Genomic DNA, 21,370 nt, shown 5'->3' on the forward strand with positions numbered 1-21,370 from the left:
ATCATCCTCATTTCATGATTAATTAGTGGACCCCAAGGGGAAGTGTGTGTGTATGTGCATGTGCGTGTGCGTGTGCGTGTGTGTGTGTGCATGTGCATGTGTGTGTGTGTTTGCATGTGCATGTGCATGTGCATGTGTGTGTGCATGTGCGTGTGCGTGTGCGTGTGCATGTGCGTGTGCGTGTGCGCACGTGTGTGTATGTGTGTGTGTGTGTCCCGGGGGGTCCACTAGGGTTTATCGTATGGTACCATGTGAGTGTAAGGGAGGGGGTTTATATAAGGGAAGGAAGGTACATTTTATAAGGTAAGGTCCCGTAAATAGGGGGTAGATAAGGGGAATTTTCATATATTTATTGCATGCAGGTGATGTCTCCTTATTACTACTAGTGAATCCCCTGGTGTGTGTGTGTGTGTGTGTGAGAGAGAGAGAGAGAGAGAGAGAGAGAGAGAGAGAGAGAATGTTATATAGCTTACTAGATGTGTGTGTGTGTTATTAGAAACCCATCATGGCACCAGGAAAAAAATTAACGGAAACTACAAGAAGGAATTTTAAGAGATTTAAGATGGGACAATTAAATAAGAAGGCAAGCATTAAAGAAACTTGAAAAAAAAGGGTTAATATAACTAAATAAAAATTTGATCAGTAAGAGTAAATGAATTAATAAAGGACAAAGTACGTAAGATAACGAGGTACAACATCATAAAGAAAATACATTAATATGGGAAGCATCAATAAAATGACTAAGTTAAATATATCAAATGATTAGGTCAGTTAAAAAAAGGGGGGGTTTCAAAGGTTCCATTGAAAGGGTTATATGCACACTAATTTAAGAAATAAGCAATAAAGGGTGGTGGCCCTTCTGACTAAGTGTAAAATAATAACCCTATGTATCTAAGATTAACCTTATATATATATATATATAAAATCAAACTCATATATGTTCAGGCAAATATCTGAATGCACACACCCGAAAATAGTTTTACGTCATATATGTATAAGCACTTATATGTACATAACCGAAATAATTTAACAAAGGGTGATGAGCAAGATCCATCTACAGAGGAGCCATCTTCCGTGGTGAAATAAATGTGAGATAATAGGGGGTAAATTCTACAATTGTACCTTTGAGCCCATCCTTGTCTTGTAAGAGGTGGCAGACCTTGTGGGGTGGGTTAGAAAAGGCACGTGCAAAAGGTGCACTGGTGCCCGAGGCCGCCCTCTCGTACAGATTCTGGACACATCTACCCTTTCCTCTTTGCAGTCCTATTCATCTAGATTGTTTCTAGAAAGAGATAGTAACATCTTCCCACACTCTCATTGTGGATCAGTTCATGGGGGTTGGGAGGAAGGAAGAAACCAAATTACATGGAAGATTTGACATACACAGTGAGTCTAGGGGTAGCTGCAAGGGCAGGAGCACAGGGGATTCACTAGTAGTAATAAGGAGACGTCACCTGCGTGCGATAAATATATGAAAATTCCCCTTATCTACCCCCTATTTACGAGACCTTACCTTATAAAATGTACCTTCCTTCCCTTATATAACCCCCCTCCCTTACACTCACGTGGTACCATATGAGAAACCCTAGTGGACCCCCCAAGGGCAGGAGGAGCCAAAAGGAGAGAGAAGAAGGCAGCTACAAGGAGTTGGAGCAAGGTAAGAGTAGTAGTGCTGTGGATATGAGCCATGCTTGTGGGTACGAAAGAGCTTGCTAATGGGTTATTGTTACTACGAAGATGAGACTCCAAAGGTGATGTATATAAGCATCTGTACGGTCAAGAAAGGAATGTAGTGAGAAAATCCAATCCTATTATTCTTAACAGGCAATGTTGGAACATGCAAGAGCTATGCCTTATTTCTATTGGTACACACACTATGCTAACACTACTTGCACAATGGATGTCTTTGAAAACACTGCCAAGAGCTTATTGGTCGCATACAATTGAACAACACCATTCAAGATCAGAGGAACAACAATTCATTTGGCATTGCACTTGCCATTGCTAACTTCTTTGTACACAAGCCTTGCAAGAGATACAGTGCAACAACTATAGAAACATTGTGAGCTTGTCATGTTTGATGGGTATACTAATAAGCCAAAGCACTTTCTTGGTAGCGGACATGAGAATGCATGAAATAAAACATAACTTCATGGAGCCATTTGGTAGTGTTGATATTCTGTGGAAACTTGTGTCAAGCAAGCCCCACAAAGGATACTTGATATTCTCAGGCAAGCCATCAACATTACCATCAAGATGGAGAATTTGCATACAATACTATGAGCTAACAAAGACAATGCGCCAATGAGACACACACTTTCTCAGTGTCCTCAACTATATATGGACAGAACAACATAGTGATGCACACTTGGACTACTTGAACAGCTCATACATGTGCAAGCTTTTTTAAAAACACTTAATCGATCATCTTTTTCACACAAACTCTCTGAAGGACAAGCACAACAAGGAAGTCTTAGACATGCTACCAAAAACCTTATATTCTTGTAGAAAAGGACACTCGGTACATAACATGTAGCAAAATATTACGAATACCAATTGACCCCAAGAACACGGCCGAACTACACATATCTCAAGCTTGAGACGCTAGTAGAGATATGCTCTAGGAACCTCAACGTAGATAATGGTATGGTGAATGGGTTAGATGGCATTTTCAGGGACTCAGGCACTACAACAAGCAAACACATTGTTTGGATTGAATTCATCGATACAAGGGTCGGCTCCCACACACGTTCACGAATGCTAAATTTATTTCAAGCCAGCACACCAACACATTGGGCTCCTGTAACATGCATCAACAAAGAATTTCAAGTTGGAAACAACAAATTGAACACGATTTGTTGAACTCAATTCCCAACACCACGAGCATCGTCAAGAACGATACATCGAGAACAAGGGCTATCAATGGAGAACCTGGCATTCAATCTCATGGGTATTAAATCACATGGTCTGGTATACACATCACTATCAAGAGTACGTGATCCCTCGAACCTGTACTATCTTAACAAAATTGAGCAAAAGCACATTAAGGTCGACCCAATGATACTCCAAGAGATTCATCACAATGTACTCCAAAAGCACATTAAGGTTGACCCAATGATACTCAAGATAGATAGGACATGGGTGCTATCACACAATGTAACATACCCCCTATAGACCCACGGAAAGAAGAAGTCTCTGACCCCTACTTGAGTCTCTACTCTCTATTTGGACAAAAGAAAGATAAACAAATATGCTAAAACCCCATGAAAAGAGGATCCTTAAAGACAATAAAGAAGTGTGTTTTTTTTGTTTGAATTTTATCAGATTTTTATAAGAAAGAATGCATGGGGGGGGGGAAGCATTAGAAAGAGAGAGGACTTACATTCATTTTTGCATGCAAGGTACATGAGGGACATGAGCCAGAACAATGAAGCTAGGCCCCCACACTTGGTTAAGTTACTCATGCAAACTTAAGCTAACCAAGGATGGCCTAGGCTTTAAAAGAGGCTACAAGGTAAAGGTAAATGATAGGAAGCATGATCAACTACTACTTGCCTTATTTGTGTGATCATGAATGAGGAGCCGAGACCCTCAGGTGATAGTGAACAACCATTAGGCTAAGAGGCTTAGCACATGGGAAGAAATAGGATGGGAATGGGAAAAGGTGGTCCCAAGTGCTCCCATGCATATTTCTATCCTATTCCCATCTCACCATATGCTAACAAAAAAAGAACTAAGCATGGGTTTAGGAGGAAGAGGACACATGGCATCATTTCATGTGTTTAAGAGGTGGGGACCTTGTGGGGACAAGGACACATGTCCTCCTTCCATGTTTTTGAATCCCTAAAAAAGGGGAACCCATTTTGGCTGTCAGGGTCTAGAGGCCATGGTCCAGGATGGGAGAAAAAGTCGCTACTCCCATTCTAAATCCATCCTAGACCATTTGGTGTAGGATGGGAGTAATGATGACAAAAATATTCTCATCCTAAACCCATGCTAGCCCCATCCATGTGCTAAGGCCCTAAGAGAACCTTTCGGGAGGCAAGGTGAAGATTGATCATGAGATTTTAGATAGCGATCAATTTCGCATCCCTGCGTGTAGAAGAAAGCTTGAATTAAAAATAATCTGAATCCTCCAGTGGCTTCACAGCCTGCACTGTCCTCCTCTCCACTAATGGGAGAGGATCTTTTCTCCTAGCAGTCCAATGCTGGGCTAGAAATCTGAGCTTTCAAGCTCTTTGGGCTAGCATTGGACTGCCAGGGAGCCCTGCTGAGCCAGCTCTCCAGCTCCATGGGGCTACAAATATATCTTGCCAGTAGGGCTCCCCTAGAGCCACTGGCTCGAGCGGGGCTCTACCTGAGTGTGTCTTGAACCTATGGTAGACGGGTAATGCTACTCGTTCTATATAGTTTAGAGGGGCTCTCTAAACACCCGCAGGCGAAAAATAAAATTTTTAACAAGTCGATATAAATGTTGGATAACAGAGTGAATTGCTTGACTTGGGCCAAGGCAAAGAATCTGCTCTTTACACTCTGGACTTCAGCTTGCAGACTCCTGCTCTCTGATGCATTTGGTGGGTTTTCGCAGTGAGAACCTTGGACCTTCGTTTGCACCCGAAGCTGCCCTGTTGCACGCAGAAATGTACCTGCCCACACCACCCTCTACTCCTCGCATCAGAGAAGAAGAGTTCCTGCATGGAACTACATATGTTAGAGCTCGGAGACAGCTGGAGGCTCTGTTTCCGCAGCATGTACAAATTGGAAGGGCTGTTGGCCGATTTAAAGACAGCGGTGGTGAAGGATTCATGGCTAGCTCTTCTCGAAGTAACTTAAAAACGGCGTCAAGGTACTACAAAACATGTCTTAAGAAATTGCAATTGATAATTATTTGGTCATACTTCGCACAGACCTCAAGTACAGAGCGCTTATGGTCTAAGTACCTGCTAATGGTGGGACAACCGAAAGAGCAAACTCTATGGGAGGAGTCCGACCAAGCAATTTGCAAGGGAGCCTCTATGGATAGACTGGGTTAGAGACCTCTGCGAGAAAGAGAGTACAAATTCTGGGGGTTAAAGCGTCAAAGGGTAGGTCCGGTCAAAATTTGATGGTGGAGGGGCTAGCCGAGTGTGGCTGGAATTGCAAGTCTGGAGCACAGTAAATTCATGTAAAGCACAAGGACTGCAAGATGCTGAGCTTAGAGGAGGCATTCACTTCTTTGGAACGTATGCCCCAGCTGCCTTCGGTTGAGAACTTTATCTACATATTGCAAAAGTGCAGAAAAAAGAAAAATCTAACGTGTGCCAAGCGCCTGCATGCCTACATGTGCAAAAGCGGACTGGAAGCTCATAGATCTCTCGGGAACTATCTCATTCCAATGTTGGTAGAATGTGGAAGCATTTGCGATGCTGAGCAGGCTTTTAAAAGATTGGTTGATCGGAATGTGTATTCCTGGACTTCTCTCATCATGGGTTTTATTGAATGTGAGGAATCACAATATGCTCTCAACCTGTACCAGAGAATGCAAGATGATTATGTATTTCCTAGCAAGTATACTTTCGTAGCCCTCTTGAAGGCTTGTGCCAGGCTAAAAGATGCAAAAAGAGGCCGAGAAATACATGCTGAGATTGCTATACAGGAATTGGAAAGAGACCCTTTTGTTGGGAACACCTTGGTCGATATGTACGCAAAATTTGGATCTCTTGCAGAAGCACGGGAAGAGTTTGACAAGCTGCCAGTTCGAGATGTTGTTTCATGGACTGTACTGGTTGCAGCATATGCTGATCATGGGCTTGGTGAGGAAGCACTGAACTGTTTCAAACGGATGCAACTAGAGGGCGTCTCTCCGGATGCTGTCACATATGTTTGCAGCTTGAAAGCTTGTGGCATTGTAAGAGCAATAGATAAGGGCCAAGAAATACATGCTGAGATTTCCAGACAGGAATTGGAAAGAGATCCTCGTATTGGTAACACCTTAGTTGAGATGTATGCCAAATGTGGATTTCTTTCAAAAGCACGAGAAGTATTTGACAATCTGCCTGTTCGAAATGTGGTCTCATGGACTGTGCTGATTGCAGGATATGGTGAACATGGACTCGGTGAGGAAGCACTCGACTGTTTCAAACAGATGCACCTGAATGGTGTGTCTACAGATGCTGTCACGTTAGTTTGCGGCTTGAAAGCTTGTGGCACCATAGGGACCATCGACAAGGGTCTAGAAATACACGCTGAGATTGCCAGACAGGGACTGGAAAGTGATCCTGTTATTGGCGGTACCTTGGTTGACATGTATGCCAAGTGTGGCTCACTTGCAAATACACGGGAAGTATTTGACAAACTGCCAGTTCGAAATGTAGTCTCATGGACTGCTCTACTTTCAGGATTTGCTGAACAAGGGATTGGTGAGGAAGCACTGCACTGTTTCAAGCAGATGCAACTTGAGGGTGTCCCTCCGGACGCTGTCACGCTTGTCTGTATTTTGAAGGCTTGTGGCAGCATGCGAGCCATAGACAAGGGCCACGAGATACATGCTGGGATTGCAAAACAGGAATTGGAAACAGATCCTTGTGTTTGCAACTCGTTGGTTGACATGTATGCCAAATGTGGCTCACTTGCAAAAGCACGGGAAGTGTTTGACAATTTGTCAGATCGAGGTGCAGTGTCATGGAATATTATAATTGCTGGATATGCTGAACATGGGCTTGGTGAACAAGCGCTGAACTGTTTCAAACAGATGCAACTGGAGGGTGTGTCTCCAGATATTATCACATTTATTTGCAGCTTGAAAGCTTGTGGCAGCATAGGAGCCATAGATATGGGCCAAGAAATACACACTGAGATTGCCAGACAGGAGTTGGAGAAAGTTCCTTTTGTTGGCAACACACTGGTTGACATGTATGCAAAATGTGGCTCACTTGCCAAAGCACAGGAACTGTTTGACAAGCTGCCAGTGCAAGATGTGGTGTTGTGGAACATACTAATTGCAGGATATGCTGAATATGGGCTTGGTGAGGAAGCACTGAACTATTTTGAACAGATGCGAGTGGAGGGTCTTTCTCCAAATGCTATCACATACGTTTGCAGCTTAAAGGCTTGTGGCAGCATAGGAGCCATAGACAAAGGCCAAGAACTACACGCTGAGATTGCGAGACAGGCATTGGAAAGAGATGCTTCTGTTTGCAATACCTTGGTCGATATGTATGCCAAGTGCGGCTCTCTTGTGAAGGCAAGAGAAATGTTTGACAGGCTTCCCATTCGAGATGTCTTCTCATGGACCGTCCTAATTGCTGGATATGCTGAACATGGGCTTGGTGAGGAAGCACTTACCTGTTTTGAACAGATGAAACTGGAGGGTGTCCCTCCAAATGCTGTCACAGTTGCTTGCGGCTTAAAGGCGTGTGGAAGCATAGGAGCCCTAACCAAGGGTCAGGAACTACATGCTGAGATTGCCAGGCAGGAGCCAGAAAGAGACCCTTTTATTGGCACCTCTTTGGTCTACATGTATGCCAAATGTGGCTTCCTTGCAAAAGCACGGGAACTGGTTCAGAAGTTGCCTGTTCGAGAGGTAGTGTTGTGGAACATGCTGATTGCAGGATATGCTGAACAGGGGCTTGGTGAGGAAGCACTAAACTGTTTCCAACAGATGCAACTAGAGGAAGTCCCTCCGACTGCTGTCACATTTGTTTGCATCTTGAAAACTTGTGGCAGCATAGGAGACATAGACAAAGGCCAAGAAATATACGCCGAGATTTCCAGACAAGCATTGGAAAGGGACCCTTTTGTTGGCAACACCTTGGTCGATATGTACGCCAAATGTGGCTTTGTTGCAAAAGCAGGGGAAGTGTTTGACAAGCTGCCAGTTCGAGATGTAGTGTCGTGGACTGCTCTGATTGCAGGATATGCTCAACATGGGCTTGGTGAGGAATCACTGAAATGTTTTGAAGAAATGCAGCTGGCGAGAATTTCTCCAAATGCTGTCACGTTTGCTTGCAGCTTGAAAGCTTGTTGCAGCATAGGAGCCATAGACAAGGGCCGAGAAATACACACTGAGGTTGTCAGACAGGAATTGGAAAGAGATCCTTTGGTTGGTAGTGCCTTGGTTGACATGTATGCCAAATGTGGCCTGCTTGCAAATGCATGGGAAGTGTTTGACAAGCTGCCAGTACGAGATGTAGTCGCGTGGACTGGCTTAATTGCAGGGTATGCTCAGCTTGGAGAAAGTGAAATTGTTTTTCAGATGCTTAAGAGAATGACAGAAGAAGGCATTGAGCCGAACAAAGTCACATTCCTTTGTATTCTCAATGTCTGCAGTCATGCAGGTCTAGTGGATAAGGGCCAGGAGTACTTTAAGGTTATGGATAAAGATTATCAAATCACTCCAACTATTGAGCACTTCACGTGCATGGTTGATCTCCTCAGCCGTGCAGGCCAATTAGATGAGGCCATATCAATGGTAGAGAACATGCCTTTCGAACCTAATCTGGTGGTCTGGCTTTCTGTGTTGGCTGCTTGTCGAAAGTGGGGTAATCTGGAGCTTGGAAGACAGGCCTTTGAGCATACTGTGCAATTGGATGTGAAGGATACTGTATTTTTTGTCTTGATGTCTAACATCTATGCAGAGGCTCACATGCAGGAGGACGAGAATAAGGTTGAGGCAATGAAAGTGATGACAAGCCTGGAAGAAGCTGGGAGGGACTTGGACACAGGTTGGTTGATTTGTGCAACACGTAGTAATGGGTGATGGAAGATATTCTCAAAGCACAGATGTATATGCAATGCCAGAAGATATTTCCTTGATATGGTGGAGGAAGATAAATCCAGATTGCCAACAGGGCTCTAGTTTGGTGGTTGAGGCAGGTGTGTGTGTGAGAGGGTGCGTGAGTTCGACCCCTCGCTAGGCCCCGGCGGCACCACAATACAAAAAAGAAGAAGATAAGTCCCAGATTTGTATTGTGCCAATGGAGGTATCCGATGATGCTAATAAAGATGGGTTATGCTCTTTGCAAGAGGCTTAACAAAGTATTGATGGTGAGACAAACTATTGATGATGACGGTGCTCACACATGTGATTTACTCATTTTGTTACTGGAGGGACATCCGGGGCCGTCTAATTGTCCCACGAACAGAGAAATGTCAACCAACAGGATGCATGAGGGGGCCTGAAATGAGAAACTCTTAGCAGCATCATCAACAGCATCAAATCTCTGAGCATTGGAGGCAGCAGCAACCCGTGAGGGTGCAGCCTGTAAAGGGTCAATAGAGATATCCTATTCATGTGATGAGTCACCATGGGTCTGTAGAACAGCGGGTACTGAGCAACAAGTCCTTGAGCAACATTATTTTGAGCAGAGGTATGCTCGGCTTGAGCTTGAAATAGAGATTTCCTATGAAGGTAATGAGGTAGCTTGTCATGTTGTTCTTCCTATGTGTTCAGCAAGTTATGCACTCAACTTGGTATGTTCAATGTTATATGCACTTATTTGGAAACCCAATCTCCTTTTTTCTTATCCCACCATGCAATAAACACAGCATCAGTACATATTTCCACGTCATTAAATTGAAAGTTGTTTCTAGATATCCAAATGTAATATAAAGCATGAGCTCTTATTGGAAACCAAAGCTCCTGCTTGGTTTTGAATTCATCCCCTAATAAAATGGCCTTCCAGTTAACTGGCTCTGATGAACTTCCAAACCCTTCTAACATGTGGGCATGCAACAAACAAGTGAAAAATGTCTTCAAGAATACCATAGCATCTTCTACATTTACCATCCCCCTTCCCTATTCGGAGACCTCTTGCATTGGTTCACATATCTTTATGTAAGATGAAGCCTGGCAAGACATCTTTTCAGGAATCTGCTTGGTCCATAGCTTCCCAAATCTTTCATACAGCTTTTCTCTGCTGTCCTCCCGGGGGGGCCACTATGTAAAAAACCCCATATAGCATGGGCGATCAAGGGGTATTAATAAAAAACCCTACCTGTGGATTTTTATAGCCTATATACACCCCTTATGTATGTATATTTTCTGTAACTCCATAAAATTATTAAACCCCTTCTGTTGATCGCACATGCTATCTTACATATTCCTCCTGTAGTGACTATCTAGTATTTAGAGTTTTGAAAATATCTTCCATATCAAAGGAAGGAGTGGGGATAGAAAGTAGAGCAGAGCTTCCTATCCAACTAAAGTCTCTATGATATAGTAAAATAGTACCACCTTTCTGACTGGATATTCCCTTGCCAAGGCTCTAGTCTGCTTAGGATCAGTGCCTAACATTGATTGGTTAATTCTGATTTCCTGTCAAGTCTTCCATCTTAAATGCTCCTTGCTCCATAGTTGGCCCCAAGATTGTAGCCCTTTTCTAAAGAGAATATTGGCTAGAGAAAATTGTTCCTCTATGAGCATATTTGAAAATGGCTGAGACCCACATAGCGTCAATAGCCATGAAGGCTCCTTTTTCAGAAAATTGTAAAAAAGCCTTTATCTCCTCAAAGGCCTTCCAGATAGATTTCCAAAGGGAGCTACCCTTCGCTTTACAGGGTTTAAGATTGCAAACATAAGAGAGAATGGGGTAATTTCTCCATTTAGGGACTCTAATTGACCCAACCTGGTTCATATTTCTCAACAGAAGTTCTGTCTAGTCACAATCTCGGTCTAAGATAGCTATGATAACCCAAGTTGTGGAAAATCCCTTATCTGTAATTTTTCCATTAATAAAATGTACGCTTTTTCTATATAAATTTGTAAATTTTTCCCAAAATCAATTTAAATACTCCCTTATGTAAATTTATTTTTGTAAAATTTAGATATTAAAAATATCCTTCTGTTGAACTCACGTGATAGGGTTACATATGATGACTGACCCCCCCGAGCTCAGTAGCCACCTCAATGTGCTTCATCATCTACCACATATCACCCAGGCATAGTTACCTCTTCAGAGACACACTCTGCATTGCTACATGTGGTCCCATCTACCATCTCACACATAGTGCCCCAAATTAGCAAGCATAATTCCTCATATGAACACAGTTGCCACTTTTGCCAGCTGTAGTGGCTATGCCAATTACTGCTTAACCTCCTTCTTCCTTAGGCTTGATGTAATAAGACCATCTTACCTTGGAAATTCTAGGGTTCCCTCCCCAAAGAAAGGATCTGCAGACCCTAATGAATCTGTCCGGACCAGCTTTGGATGGGGCCCAACAAGGTAAGTAAAAAATGGATATAGGATAAATACAATGATTGAGAACCAGTCTCCTACTTGCAAGATTGGCTTGAAAGCCTCTCCACTTGTCTATCTTCTTCTAAAACCTCTCCATGAACCAACCCATCTTTTGTTTCATGGAAATTTCAAACCCCATGGGTACTCCAAGCAGTCTAAAAATAGCCTTGTTGATCCTATGACATCCCAGTTCTTTCAATGATTCATGTTCCCTTCCTCTGAGAGTAGCATAACCTATTTGTGTGTGGTTAATTATTGACCCAGATGCTTTATAGAAAATATACACCCAAAAGCTTTATAGAAAACATACAAACACTGCATAGTGCACCTCATATCATGATCTGTAGTTCTAGGTGTAAGAGTTGTGTCATCAGCAAACTGTTGACACTCTAGCTGTTTGCCAGACATCAATTCTATCCCTCTAAGATTGCCTTCTAGACCTAGCTTTTGAGGAGCCATCCAAGAGAGTCAGCAGAGCAATTGCAAATAATAGTGGGGCACGGGAGCAACCTTGGCTAATTGATCTCTTCAAGGGAAAAGAAGGACTCATATTACCATTGACACAAACCTTAGCAAATGCATTGGTGAGCAACAATTTTACATAGGCAACAAAAGAAGGCCCTAGTCTCATGTCTTGCTTTATCAAAATAGCCTTGAGAAAGAAAATGTATTGCTTGGTTTCTTTGGCATATTCACAACCCTTCCATATATTTATAATTGCCTCAAGAAGATGATGACCCTTAATAAACCCTTTCGGTTCCTCCAAAATCCAATCCTTCATCTTCCTGAGTGCCAAAGCATTTGCAAAAATTAATAGCTTTGTTAGAGGTCTCCAATTTCTAAGTTCATCTTTAGATCCCTCCTTGGGGATGAGCTTAATAACTCCCCCATTAATATGTGGGGCTAAAGCTCTATTAGTTAAGCTTTCTTGCCCATAGTAGGAGCAAGTAAGGCCATTCAATAGGTAGTCCATCCTCCCCAAGAGTTTTTCCATTTGCCATAACTGAGACAGCTTCTTTCAAATCTTCTAGAGATAGAGGTTTCTCTAAATATACCATATCAAATTTTTTAACATCTTTATCTCTCACTACTTAGCAAAGCTCTCTAGCCCTCTGGACTTCTTCATCTGGAATCACAAAGGAGGAGAGAAGGGTTTGAAAATGACTCTGAATTAAGCTGATATTTTCCTCTATGGAGGAGACAAAGGTATTATCATTCTTCTTCAACAGAGGCATATCCTCATTAATTCTCTTTCTCCTGATAAGCTTGAAAGTCTCCTTAGTACGTCTGTCAATCTGAGTTGCCCACCAATCTCTATAGTAAATCTTGGTATCATTTAACCTTATTTGCTCTTGCTTTTGAGCTCTTTTTTAGCCAATAATAGACCACTTTGTGCACCTATATTACCCAGTCTAGCCTGTTCCTCTAGGCTCTTGATCCTGGCCTGAATACTGTCCATCCTCTGGGCTCTTATTTTGGCTGTGTTCTTTCTAGCTGCCTTGAGAAGATTTTGAGTATTCTCTACTACCAAGGCCCAAGTCTTCTGCCACAAATCTGCAATAAGCAAAAGTAGTATCCCAAAATGTCTTAACCATGTTGTGGACTCTCTTCATTGAGAATAAATAGTCTTAACCATGTTGTGGACTCTCTTCTCTTACTTTGTCAGATCACAAATAGTCCCCCTTTGCTATGACTTTGGATCTGCACAAAGAAGCCGTTCTTGGTCTAAAGATGACCCAAGATTATTCTCAATGAAGAGATATACCTTTGTAAGACTAGAATAAGTCCAATCATACAAATTTAGAATTTTTGTTGTACTAAAGATAAAAAATCTACAAAGAAAATAAAAGAGAAAATGAAAGAGAAGAAAAAAGAGGTAAACAAAAACTTTTATGAAAAGCAAAAGGAAGACATACTTAGCAAGCAAAGCAACACTTATGTCGTCATCAGTGCCCAAGCATAAGCAGCTATACTGGGTTTCTAAAGACCCGCGGAGTCTCTTGGGCAAACCCAGTGCTTACTAAAATACGTCAAATAAACAAAAGAGAATGAAAACAAGGAATAAAGAAGAAACGAAGCAAGTGACTTAAGCAAAAATAAACAAGTAAGTCAAGAAACAAAAACTTCCAAAAAACTCTCTCTCTCTCTCTCTCTTTTAAAACATAAAAAGTGAAATGGCACTTTACACTTATGTCTCGTTTCTGCAAAGAGGCAAAAATACATTTCTAACTTAGAAAGCACAAGTATACTCAAACAAACTCTCTTTTGAAACTAAAAGAAAAACGAGCTATTCAGCTCCCCGCTTTTTGTTTTCAGCTTATGTTCAATCATTCTAAACAAACCTAAGGCCGAAACACCATAGATAAAAGACTTCATATCTAAGAATGTGCGAACTTTTTTCATTATTTTCCTTGGATTATACCTCTTGTGTAATAGTAAAGTGACCAAATTACTACATTGAGTGATAAAAGACTCCTTAGTTGTACAAAGGCGGGAAAATCTATGGAATTGGAAAGAAATGACTCCATATTTTGCCAAATCAGAAATGTTTGAGTCAATGTGAGGCATTTTTATAATGTGTAAACCACTATATTCAGGTTGTTCACGTTTATCGTATATATCAACCTCTAATCCTATGGTAGATTGAGAAAGTCTAAGATCTAAGAAAACACAAGAATCCCCTCTTGAAGTGCAGTTCGGTTCACAAGAGTCACGAGGATAGATTCCTTCTCCAAAAGCTCTAGCATCTTTGTACATAAAGTCTTGAAAGTTAGGAACATCTGGTACAAATAAGTCATCTATAAAATGCCTAACTTGACTAAGCTTATGTAAAATGATAGGGCAGGTATTGATAGAAATAAGATGTTGCATAAACTCAAATTCATAAGTGAAAAGATAAAAGCTTACTAGAAAGACGGCACAATTAGTGCCCATGGGGATTCCTATAACTTGTTGAAACAAAGAATCGCCTATTGTGATGTAAAGATTATCTAAAAGAAAATCTATCCAAGAGCAAACATCTTCTACACTTACTACCTTTGTGTATCTTTTCTTTTTAGAACATATGTCATGATCTTTATTTTTTAGCCACAAAAAGTCAAAGCATAAGGCTGTTTTCTCAACTTTCAGCACTTTGCATCTATCTTTGTCAAATCTCACCTTGAAAACTTCAGCCACTAGCTTTTTAATTCTAAACTTCAGGTCTTCCAGCTCAATCTTTGTATAAAGCATCGTAAAATCATAGGTTTGAAGGAGAATAGGAGACTCTTTTTTCTGAATGCTTCGAGAGGAATTAAAAAATTTTACAACAGGAATCACTCTACAGAGTCATTTAAAATCCAGCTTGAGTTCGAGGGGACATCTGCCTCTTTTAATAAGTCCCTCCAAAGTTCATGGACACTAGGCAACATGGCTTTGAAGCAGTAGCTTAGCCATTTAGAGACATTCGTCAAAGTAGTCTCACAAGCAGCTGCAATAAATCTTGGCTTTTTTGGAGTTTTGTGAAACTTCCAAGCAGCACAAAGAAAAGGTATGCTTGGATTGCAAACAAACCCAGAAGACTTGCAAAAACTGATGTTTTGAGATCAAATCCTTTTGAGAAACTAAGGCAAGGGCGTAAGTTTTGGCAGACGAGTTCACTTCTCTCAAAAGACATTCTAAGTAAAACTTTTTGCAAATAAAAACAAAGTTATTGGAACATTTGTCCACATAAGAAATGTCAAAATTCCTGAGCAAATAACCGAAGGGACTTCTTCTAGTTTCAAAGCAACTTTCTTCAAAATCTTCCCTTTCCATTCTGATAAGATATTTTTAACTCCTAAACATTCTTCTAATTGCAAAACAAACTTTGAGATCCAAAGTCATAGCAAAGGGGGACTATTTGTGATCTGACAAAGTAAGAGAAGAAAAGATCTCAGGCTTCAAAGAACTTAGGCTACTCAATAGTCCCTGAGATAAATAGAACCTGTCTAGCCTAGCTTCTGACTGTTGCACCATGTGAAGTCTTTCTCAGGATAAGGATCCACCATTTGCTAATGATGTTTTAATTCCTCAGTGGTGGTTGAGAGCTGATTCCCTCTCCCCCACCTTTCTAGCATTGCAAGAGGTCAAGGCTTGTGGAAGTAGTCTAGAGAGTAGATTAAAAATAGTTGATAAAAGGAGAAACTTGTATGGGAAGGGAGGGATTGCTATTGGGTTGCTCTCTTAATATAATGGAGGGGTGATTCAAGCAGTGTGACAATGCTCAAAACACATTTGTTTTACTTAAATGCCTAATTAAAGGACATGAGTTTTCAATTATATCTTTATATGCCCCAAATGCAATAGCAGATAGAAAGGTAATGTGGTATGTGTAGAAGGCAATTGTTTTGCCGGGACTTTAATATGGCTGAAAGAAAAAGGGACGTCAACACTCTTCCATTATTGTATGGAATCTATACCATAGAGAGAAAAGTAGAATTTGAAAATTTTAAACTTCTTACACGCTTCAGTGAACATGTCTGCTCTTTAATCCTTGGAGAGGCAATTAATTGCATTGTTCATGAAGAAGCTTTACATGCGTCCTCCAAAAATTTGATTTCTGATCCTCCAACAACAATCCCATCCAAATACCCTCACATATGCACATTGGGGTGGCAAAGGGATATATACGTATCTCCACTTAGGATAGTTTCATAGTTTCTTGCTTTGTGCTAGCCCCAAATACACAATGAGAATTCAGCATATAAGTTTAACTTTAAAGTAGACTGATGCTTGGGGTCATCTTTCGAATGTACATCATAAAACCCATCAAATTGTGGTTCTATATTTTGGCTATCCTTGAGGCAGATCATGAAGTATTATACCAGTGAGGTATTTGAATTATTCAATTCAACCATACCAATGATGTACATAGGGCTTCACTATAAATTTGCTCATAGGTCCTAATGCATAGAAAACATCTCTAGCCATGTCGATGTCATCAGGTAGATTATTATCAATAAAGTGTGGGATTTGAAAATGGAACTTCCTCCACTTTTTGCATATAATTATGGATGGTCTCAATGGGTGTACTTAGATGTATGGCGTCTAGCATCCTAATTTGCTTTTTCACAGAATTTATGTATCTTACGTGACTCATTCATAGGCCTCCCTTTATTTGTTTAATCTCAACACCCTATAAATTGAGATCTACATTTCTCTTCACAACTCAACATATGTCTTTGTGAATGCTTGTTGTCTTTCAAGCTTCATGTGTCTTCTACCTCATCTACTAATCTCTTGACCCTACTTAGCATAGGTTTGGTTAAAGATGTCCACATGACCATGAGATGCACCCTCTAACTATGATTTGTAGACTATCTTAGGGATGCACACTTAGGATATGAATTTGCAACATATACATTAGCCCATTTCATTGATTGTTCTTACTAGTGCTAGGTAGTATGTCCTCACATATTACACATTCTATGGATGTCTACACAGCATTTGCATATTTAATGTTGTCCTCAATTGCTTGAGTGTTAGCCTTCTCATTTGACTATTCACTCAAGCCCATGATCACATGGTTCCTACTTCACTTTTCATCAAACACCGCATCATGAGAAGAAAACATTTTGTGCATTGTTGGATTATAGTTCTCTTGGTTGTGGGAGAAAAGACGTGCTTTTGCCACTTCCTCCCACGTTGCTTTCTTCTTGGCGTTGGAAATGTAGAGGATGTGTTAGTCGTCTAGGAGCTAAAACAAGGTCTACAAAGTTGTGTGTAGTAGTGGATGAAGACTACCACCATGTGGGCTTCAATGGGTGCTATAATTGTCAAATTAGCTAGATTGAGATGCTTCTATGTGTTGCGATCAAAAGAACTATTGTCAGCTATTGGAGAAGAATCATGTAGAGCCACTCTTGGCATAGTGGAATCATCTTGAGTGCTCAAGAATCGAGTCAAACAAACATGGAGTCCCGCTGGGCTTGCCTCCCTCAAATATTCAATGATAGGTAGTAGCCTCTAGTGAATTAAAATAAGGTGATGATATCACTATTGGTTTCATCCTTGGGATCTTTTCTCTTAGGACTTCTTTGACTAAGAGAGATCAAGGCATCGTTTGCTAGGTGTTTGAAAGGATTCACTAGAGGTGTCCAAAGGTCAGCAAGGTTCTTCTTTGAGGGCCAGCTAATTGTCTAAATCGTGCTTGGCCAACCTGGGTTACAATGGGCTAGACTAGTGTCTAAGTGTTCAAAGCTCCACAAGTTGATCAATATTGATGGCTTGAAAAGAGTCAGACCCTCACTATAACATAGAGATGGTGAGCTTTGATCAAAGGGTCTTTTAATTGATAAGAATTCCAACTAATGACTTTTGAATAGGGCTTGCACCAATTATCTGTCTATATATTCTACCTATTACCCATAGACCCCAAGAAAGAAAAAAAATAGGATGGGCTTTTGATCTGGAGCTGCTATGGTTGCTAATCAGTAATTGAAGCTATTGTCTCCCCTCTTTGATGGAAAATTGATTAGGATTCTTCCATATGCAACCATCTCCTAGAACTTAGAGCAAGGAGGTTAACCCATGGACCTTATGCCTAGATGACTTGTTCACGAAGCCACTATCTTCTTTGAACTAGATATCAAATGAGTTCCTTTGAAACCATGGAGCTAGAGATGAAAGGTAGGAGAGCCCTAAAACTCTTTTGGCTCAAATAGGACCCCTGGGGTGCCAACTCAATATGTAATATGTTACTACCCTCATCCAAAATCCAGGGTATGGGGGACAAGGTCCATATATAATATGCATGGATTTCCTTAAAAAGGTTCAAATATGCAAGGGAAAAATATGAAAACTTCATGTCCCTCCTCCCACAAAATATAAGGTATACATGCAAGATTTTAGATTTGTACATATTTTTCATAAAATGCGACTGGAGATGTGAGTGCCTCATACTGAGGACTTACCTACTACTGAAGAACTACATGATCACTAGTAAACTCTTGTTGAGTAACTGCATCTGATGCAAAAGATGGAGTTGGATCCATGCATGAATGTGATTGCTATACATCACTAGAATCAGTCTGTGTTGATGTAGATGAGACTGAATCGTACTGAGGACTTATTGTCAAATATTCCTCATGATGAGGGCTTTCTTTGAGACTATTTGACTTATGCGCTCCTCCAAAATGCTGTGTATGTCAAAAAATGCATTTTTTGCTATGTAATGAGACTTTTCCATTCCTTGTGTGGACCATATTGCAGGGCATCCATACTTTTTGAAAATCTAGAAAAAAGTTTCATTGTCAAAAGTTAAACTTACCTTTAATATGGCACAAAAGAAAAGAAGGTAGATCCTTGATAGCTACACAGAAACACACAGAGTGGAGGCAGTCAAAGGTCTTTGTGAATCACAAGTGGATTGATAGAGTTGGAAACCTTACGGAGATTTATAACAATGAAGCAAAGACTTTGTAATATTTTATGAAAAAATTCAGTACAAATTCTGAGCTGAATATCTTTTCTTCTAGGACTTTGTGTCCTTTGTAACTTTTGACAATACAATATACTTGAGTTTACTCTTGTACTTCTTTTACATCGAGCTGCTCTCCTTGGATCTGTTTAGCCTCAGAATCTAGTAGAAGCAGCTCTCTAAACCTAATCAAATTATGCTTTCCATAACCATCTAATTGGCTAGGATCTTTGATTCCAAGTGCTAAAGCACAAGTAGTGTATGTCAAAAAGTACCCTGCCCTTGAGCACTGTTTACCTGGGTCATACCCAAGAATGTCCAAAGCAGATAATTTCTCAATTAATATAACTTTGTCATTTCGCCAATTTACCTAGTACCCACCAAGAAACTTTGACAAGCATCTAAAAAGTAGACAGCTATCTCTTGGTCGTTACTTAATGGTCTGTGGTATATCAAAATCTTGGCAGGCAACATCTTGTTCATGTCCTGTGCAAGGGAAGACAACTGTCTGAGTCCCCTTTCTTGGCTCCCATAGGACCTTATAAAAAAACTATCATCTTCAATATAGAGCTACAATATCAAAAAGTAAGCAATGATAAGTATATACAAGTCATGATAAAAAAGATCTAGCAGAGAAAATAGTGATAGCGTACCTTCATATTCTCATGATCCTCCAAAATTTTATCGGTCCAAAGATCAATGCTTCTTTCCATGCTACTTTGTGTTTTCCTTTCCTCCTTCACCTTTGGATGAATATCCTTTTGCTCCTCCAACTTTTGCATTTTAACCTTATTAAAGATCTCATCATCCATTCCTCCTCATCCACAGTTTTCTTAGAGCACATTGAGAGGGCCTCCTTGGGATCAAATGTATCTTCTAGTACCATTAATTCGTCGTCTTCAATTCCAACATCCTTATCTATGCTCCATATTTGAGCAATTAAGGCCAAGGCATAATCTTCTTTGAGGTCAAAGATGATGCATATATTTGAGAGCAGGTAATGCTCTCGACCTTGAATAGTGAAGGAAGGAAGGAAAGGTATAGCTAGACTACATGACTCAAAATCCAGTCCTTCAGTAGACATAGCTCCATTTATTGTTTGTGACTTTAAGGCTACACCTCTCGCTCTCCCCCTCCCTCTCCCTCTCCCTGTCCCTCCCCCTCCCCCTCTCCCTCCACATCTAACTCTCTCTTTCCTTCATGATTGTCTTATATTGAAAGAAACCTATACACAAGAATGTTGGAGTTGCAAGAAGGCTGGAGCAAGTGAAGCAAAAGAGAGAGTTTATTCAAGAGAGATAGGCCCAATATATAGGCTCCAGTTACATCCAGTAGTGACATCATATGTGAGCTCAGTAGAGCATCTAGAACCACAAATCTCTCAATCAGTTCCATGATTCTCTCAATCACACACCACACACCTAGCTGTTTGTCTTTGCTTTGTCTACGTATGGCAGGTCCCGTTCCAATGGATCACTCCCTTTCTATTGGGATTCTCTCCTCTACCTTTCTTGCGGTCTCTTCTCTTGGTTCTTGCCCTTCTCTCAGTCACCTCTATGTCAACGCCTCCTCTTATGGACCTCCTCTACAAACTCTTGGTTACTTACTCTTCCCCTTAGCTTTGCCTTACCTTCTGTGACTGCTTCTTGGTGCTTGGTGATCGCCTCTCTTGTTCTACTAAGGTTTTCTCTCGGTTTTCTCTAGCTATTGAGTGGTTGGTTGAGTTCTTGCAGCTTTTTTGTTAGTTTTCTTCTGGCTTGGATAGATGGTTTTGTTCATATGACCACCCATGTTTTGATACTGTGCCTTACCACTTTTTGCAGTTTACTATCGCAATTGGCTCACTATGATTCTCTGATGTAGTGAACCCGCACCTCTTATATTGGCTTGGAGACTTTCCTTTTGATAGCAGCAGTGGATGCACCATTTGGTGGGAGGCAGGCAAAACTTTGATTAGTCGCTTCGTACTTTGATTTCACCACTTGAGTAGCATTTCTTCTCTCGGTCCTCGGCGCTACTTCATTCTTGTGTACTTATGCTTTTTAACTCTCTTTAAATATAAATTTACTCTTTTTATTTAATTTTTATGTAAATTCTTTTACAAAAAGGGTTTGTCTTCTTAAAGTTCATTCTATTCCTTTAGATGCCTAAAAAACTATTTGCCCTCTTATTATTATAAACTTAGCTCTTTAACTTTTATATTCTTAGCACTTTAATTTTGTCATATTATATACTTATTTATTTATATATACTAATATATAAGATCTAGAAGGATTTCCTTAATATTCTTTTTCAATGTAATTTCTATTTAATTTGTTTCCTTTTATCCTATCAAGTACGGGTGTCAAATGGCTTATGTGGGTCCTTTTTCTTTAAATTTCTTTATTTAGTTTAATGTAATTTGCTTAGTTTCTTTACACTTCTACCTTCTAATCATTTAATTATTTAAGTAATTATTTCTTTTCCTAATATTTTCTTATTTTCCTAATTGCATTTTATTTTTTTGCTTCAATCTTTTATTTTTCCATCTTTTTTTACTATTCATGGATTGATTTACCCCTGTCATCATCATCATATACTTTAATATTTACCGTTTTTCTTTCATGTAAATTAAAGTCTCTTAGGATTTCTTTCTTGTATAGGTTATCTTCTGAATGATCTTGTGCTAACTTTTTCTCTCTCTTGACCTTTTTTACCTACTGTGAAATAAAATGAC

The 21,370-nt window shown here is 40.3% G+C and overlaps 1 protein-coding gene across 1 annotated transcript; it reads left to right on the top strand.

Moving 5' to 3' along the window:
* Positions 1-4,517: 4,517 nt before the first annotated feature.
* Positions 4,518-9,323, top strand: LOC147889262 (pentatricopeptide repeat-containing protein At4g39530-like). Its single transcript, XM_087391877.1, has one exon. It carries the CDS (start codon positions 5,186-5,188, stop codon positions 8,735-8,737), a length of 3,552 nt encoding a protein of 1,183 aa, XP_087248003.1. The 5' UTR covers positions 4,518-5,185; the 3' UTR covers positions 8,738-9,323.
* Positions 9,324-21,370: the final 12,047 nt, after the last annotated feature.

Source organism: Dipteris shenzhenensis, chromosome 20, assembly GCF_047967505.1.
Source record: "Dipteris shenzhenensis isolate YYH24624 ecotype China chromosome 20, Dip_SZ_1.0, whole genome shotgun sequence".
In the NCBI taxonomy this organism is placed as follows: Eukaryota; Viridiplantae; Streptophyta; class Polypodiopsida; order Gleicheniales; family Dipteridaceae; genus Dipteris; species Dipteris shenzhenensis.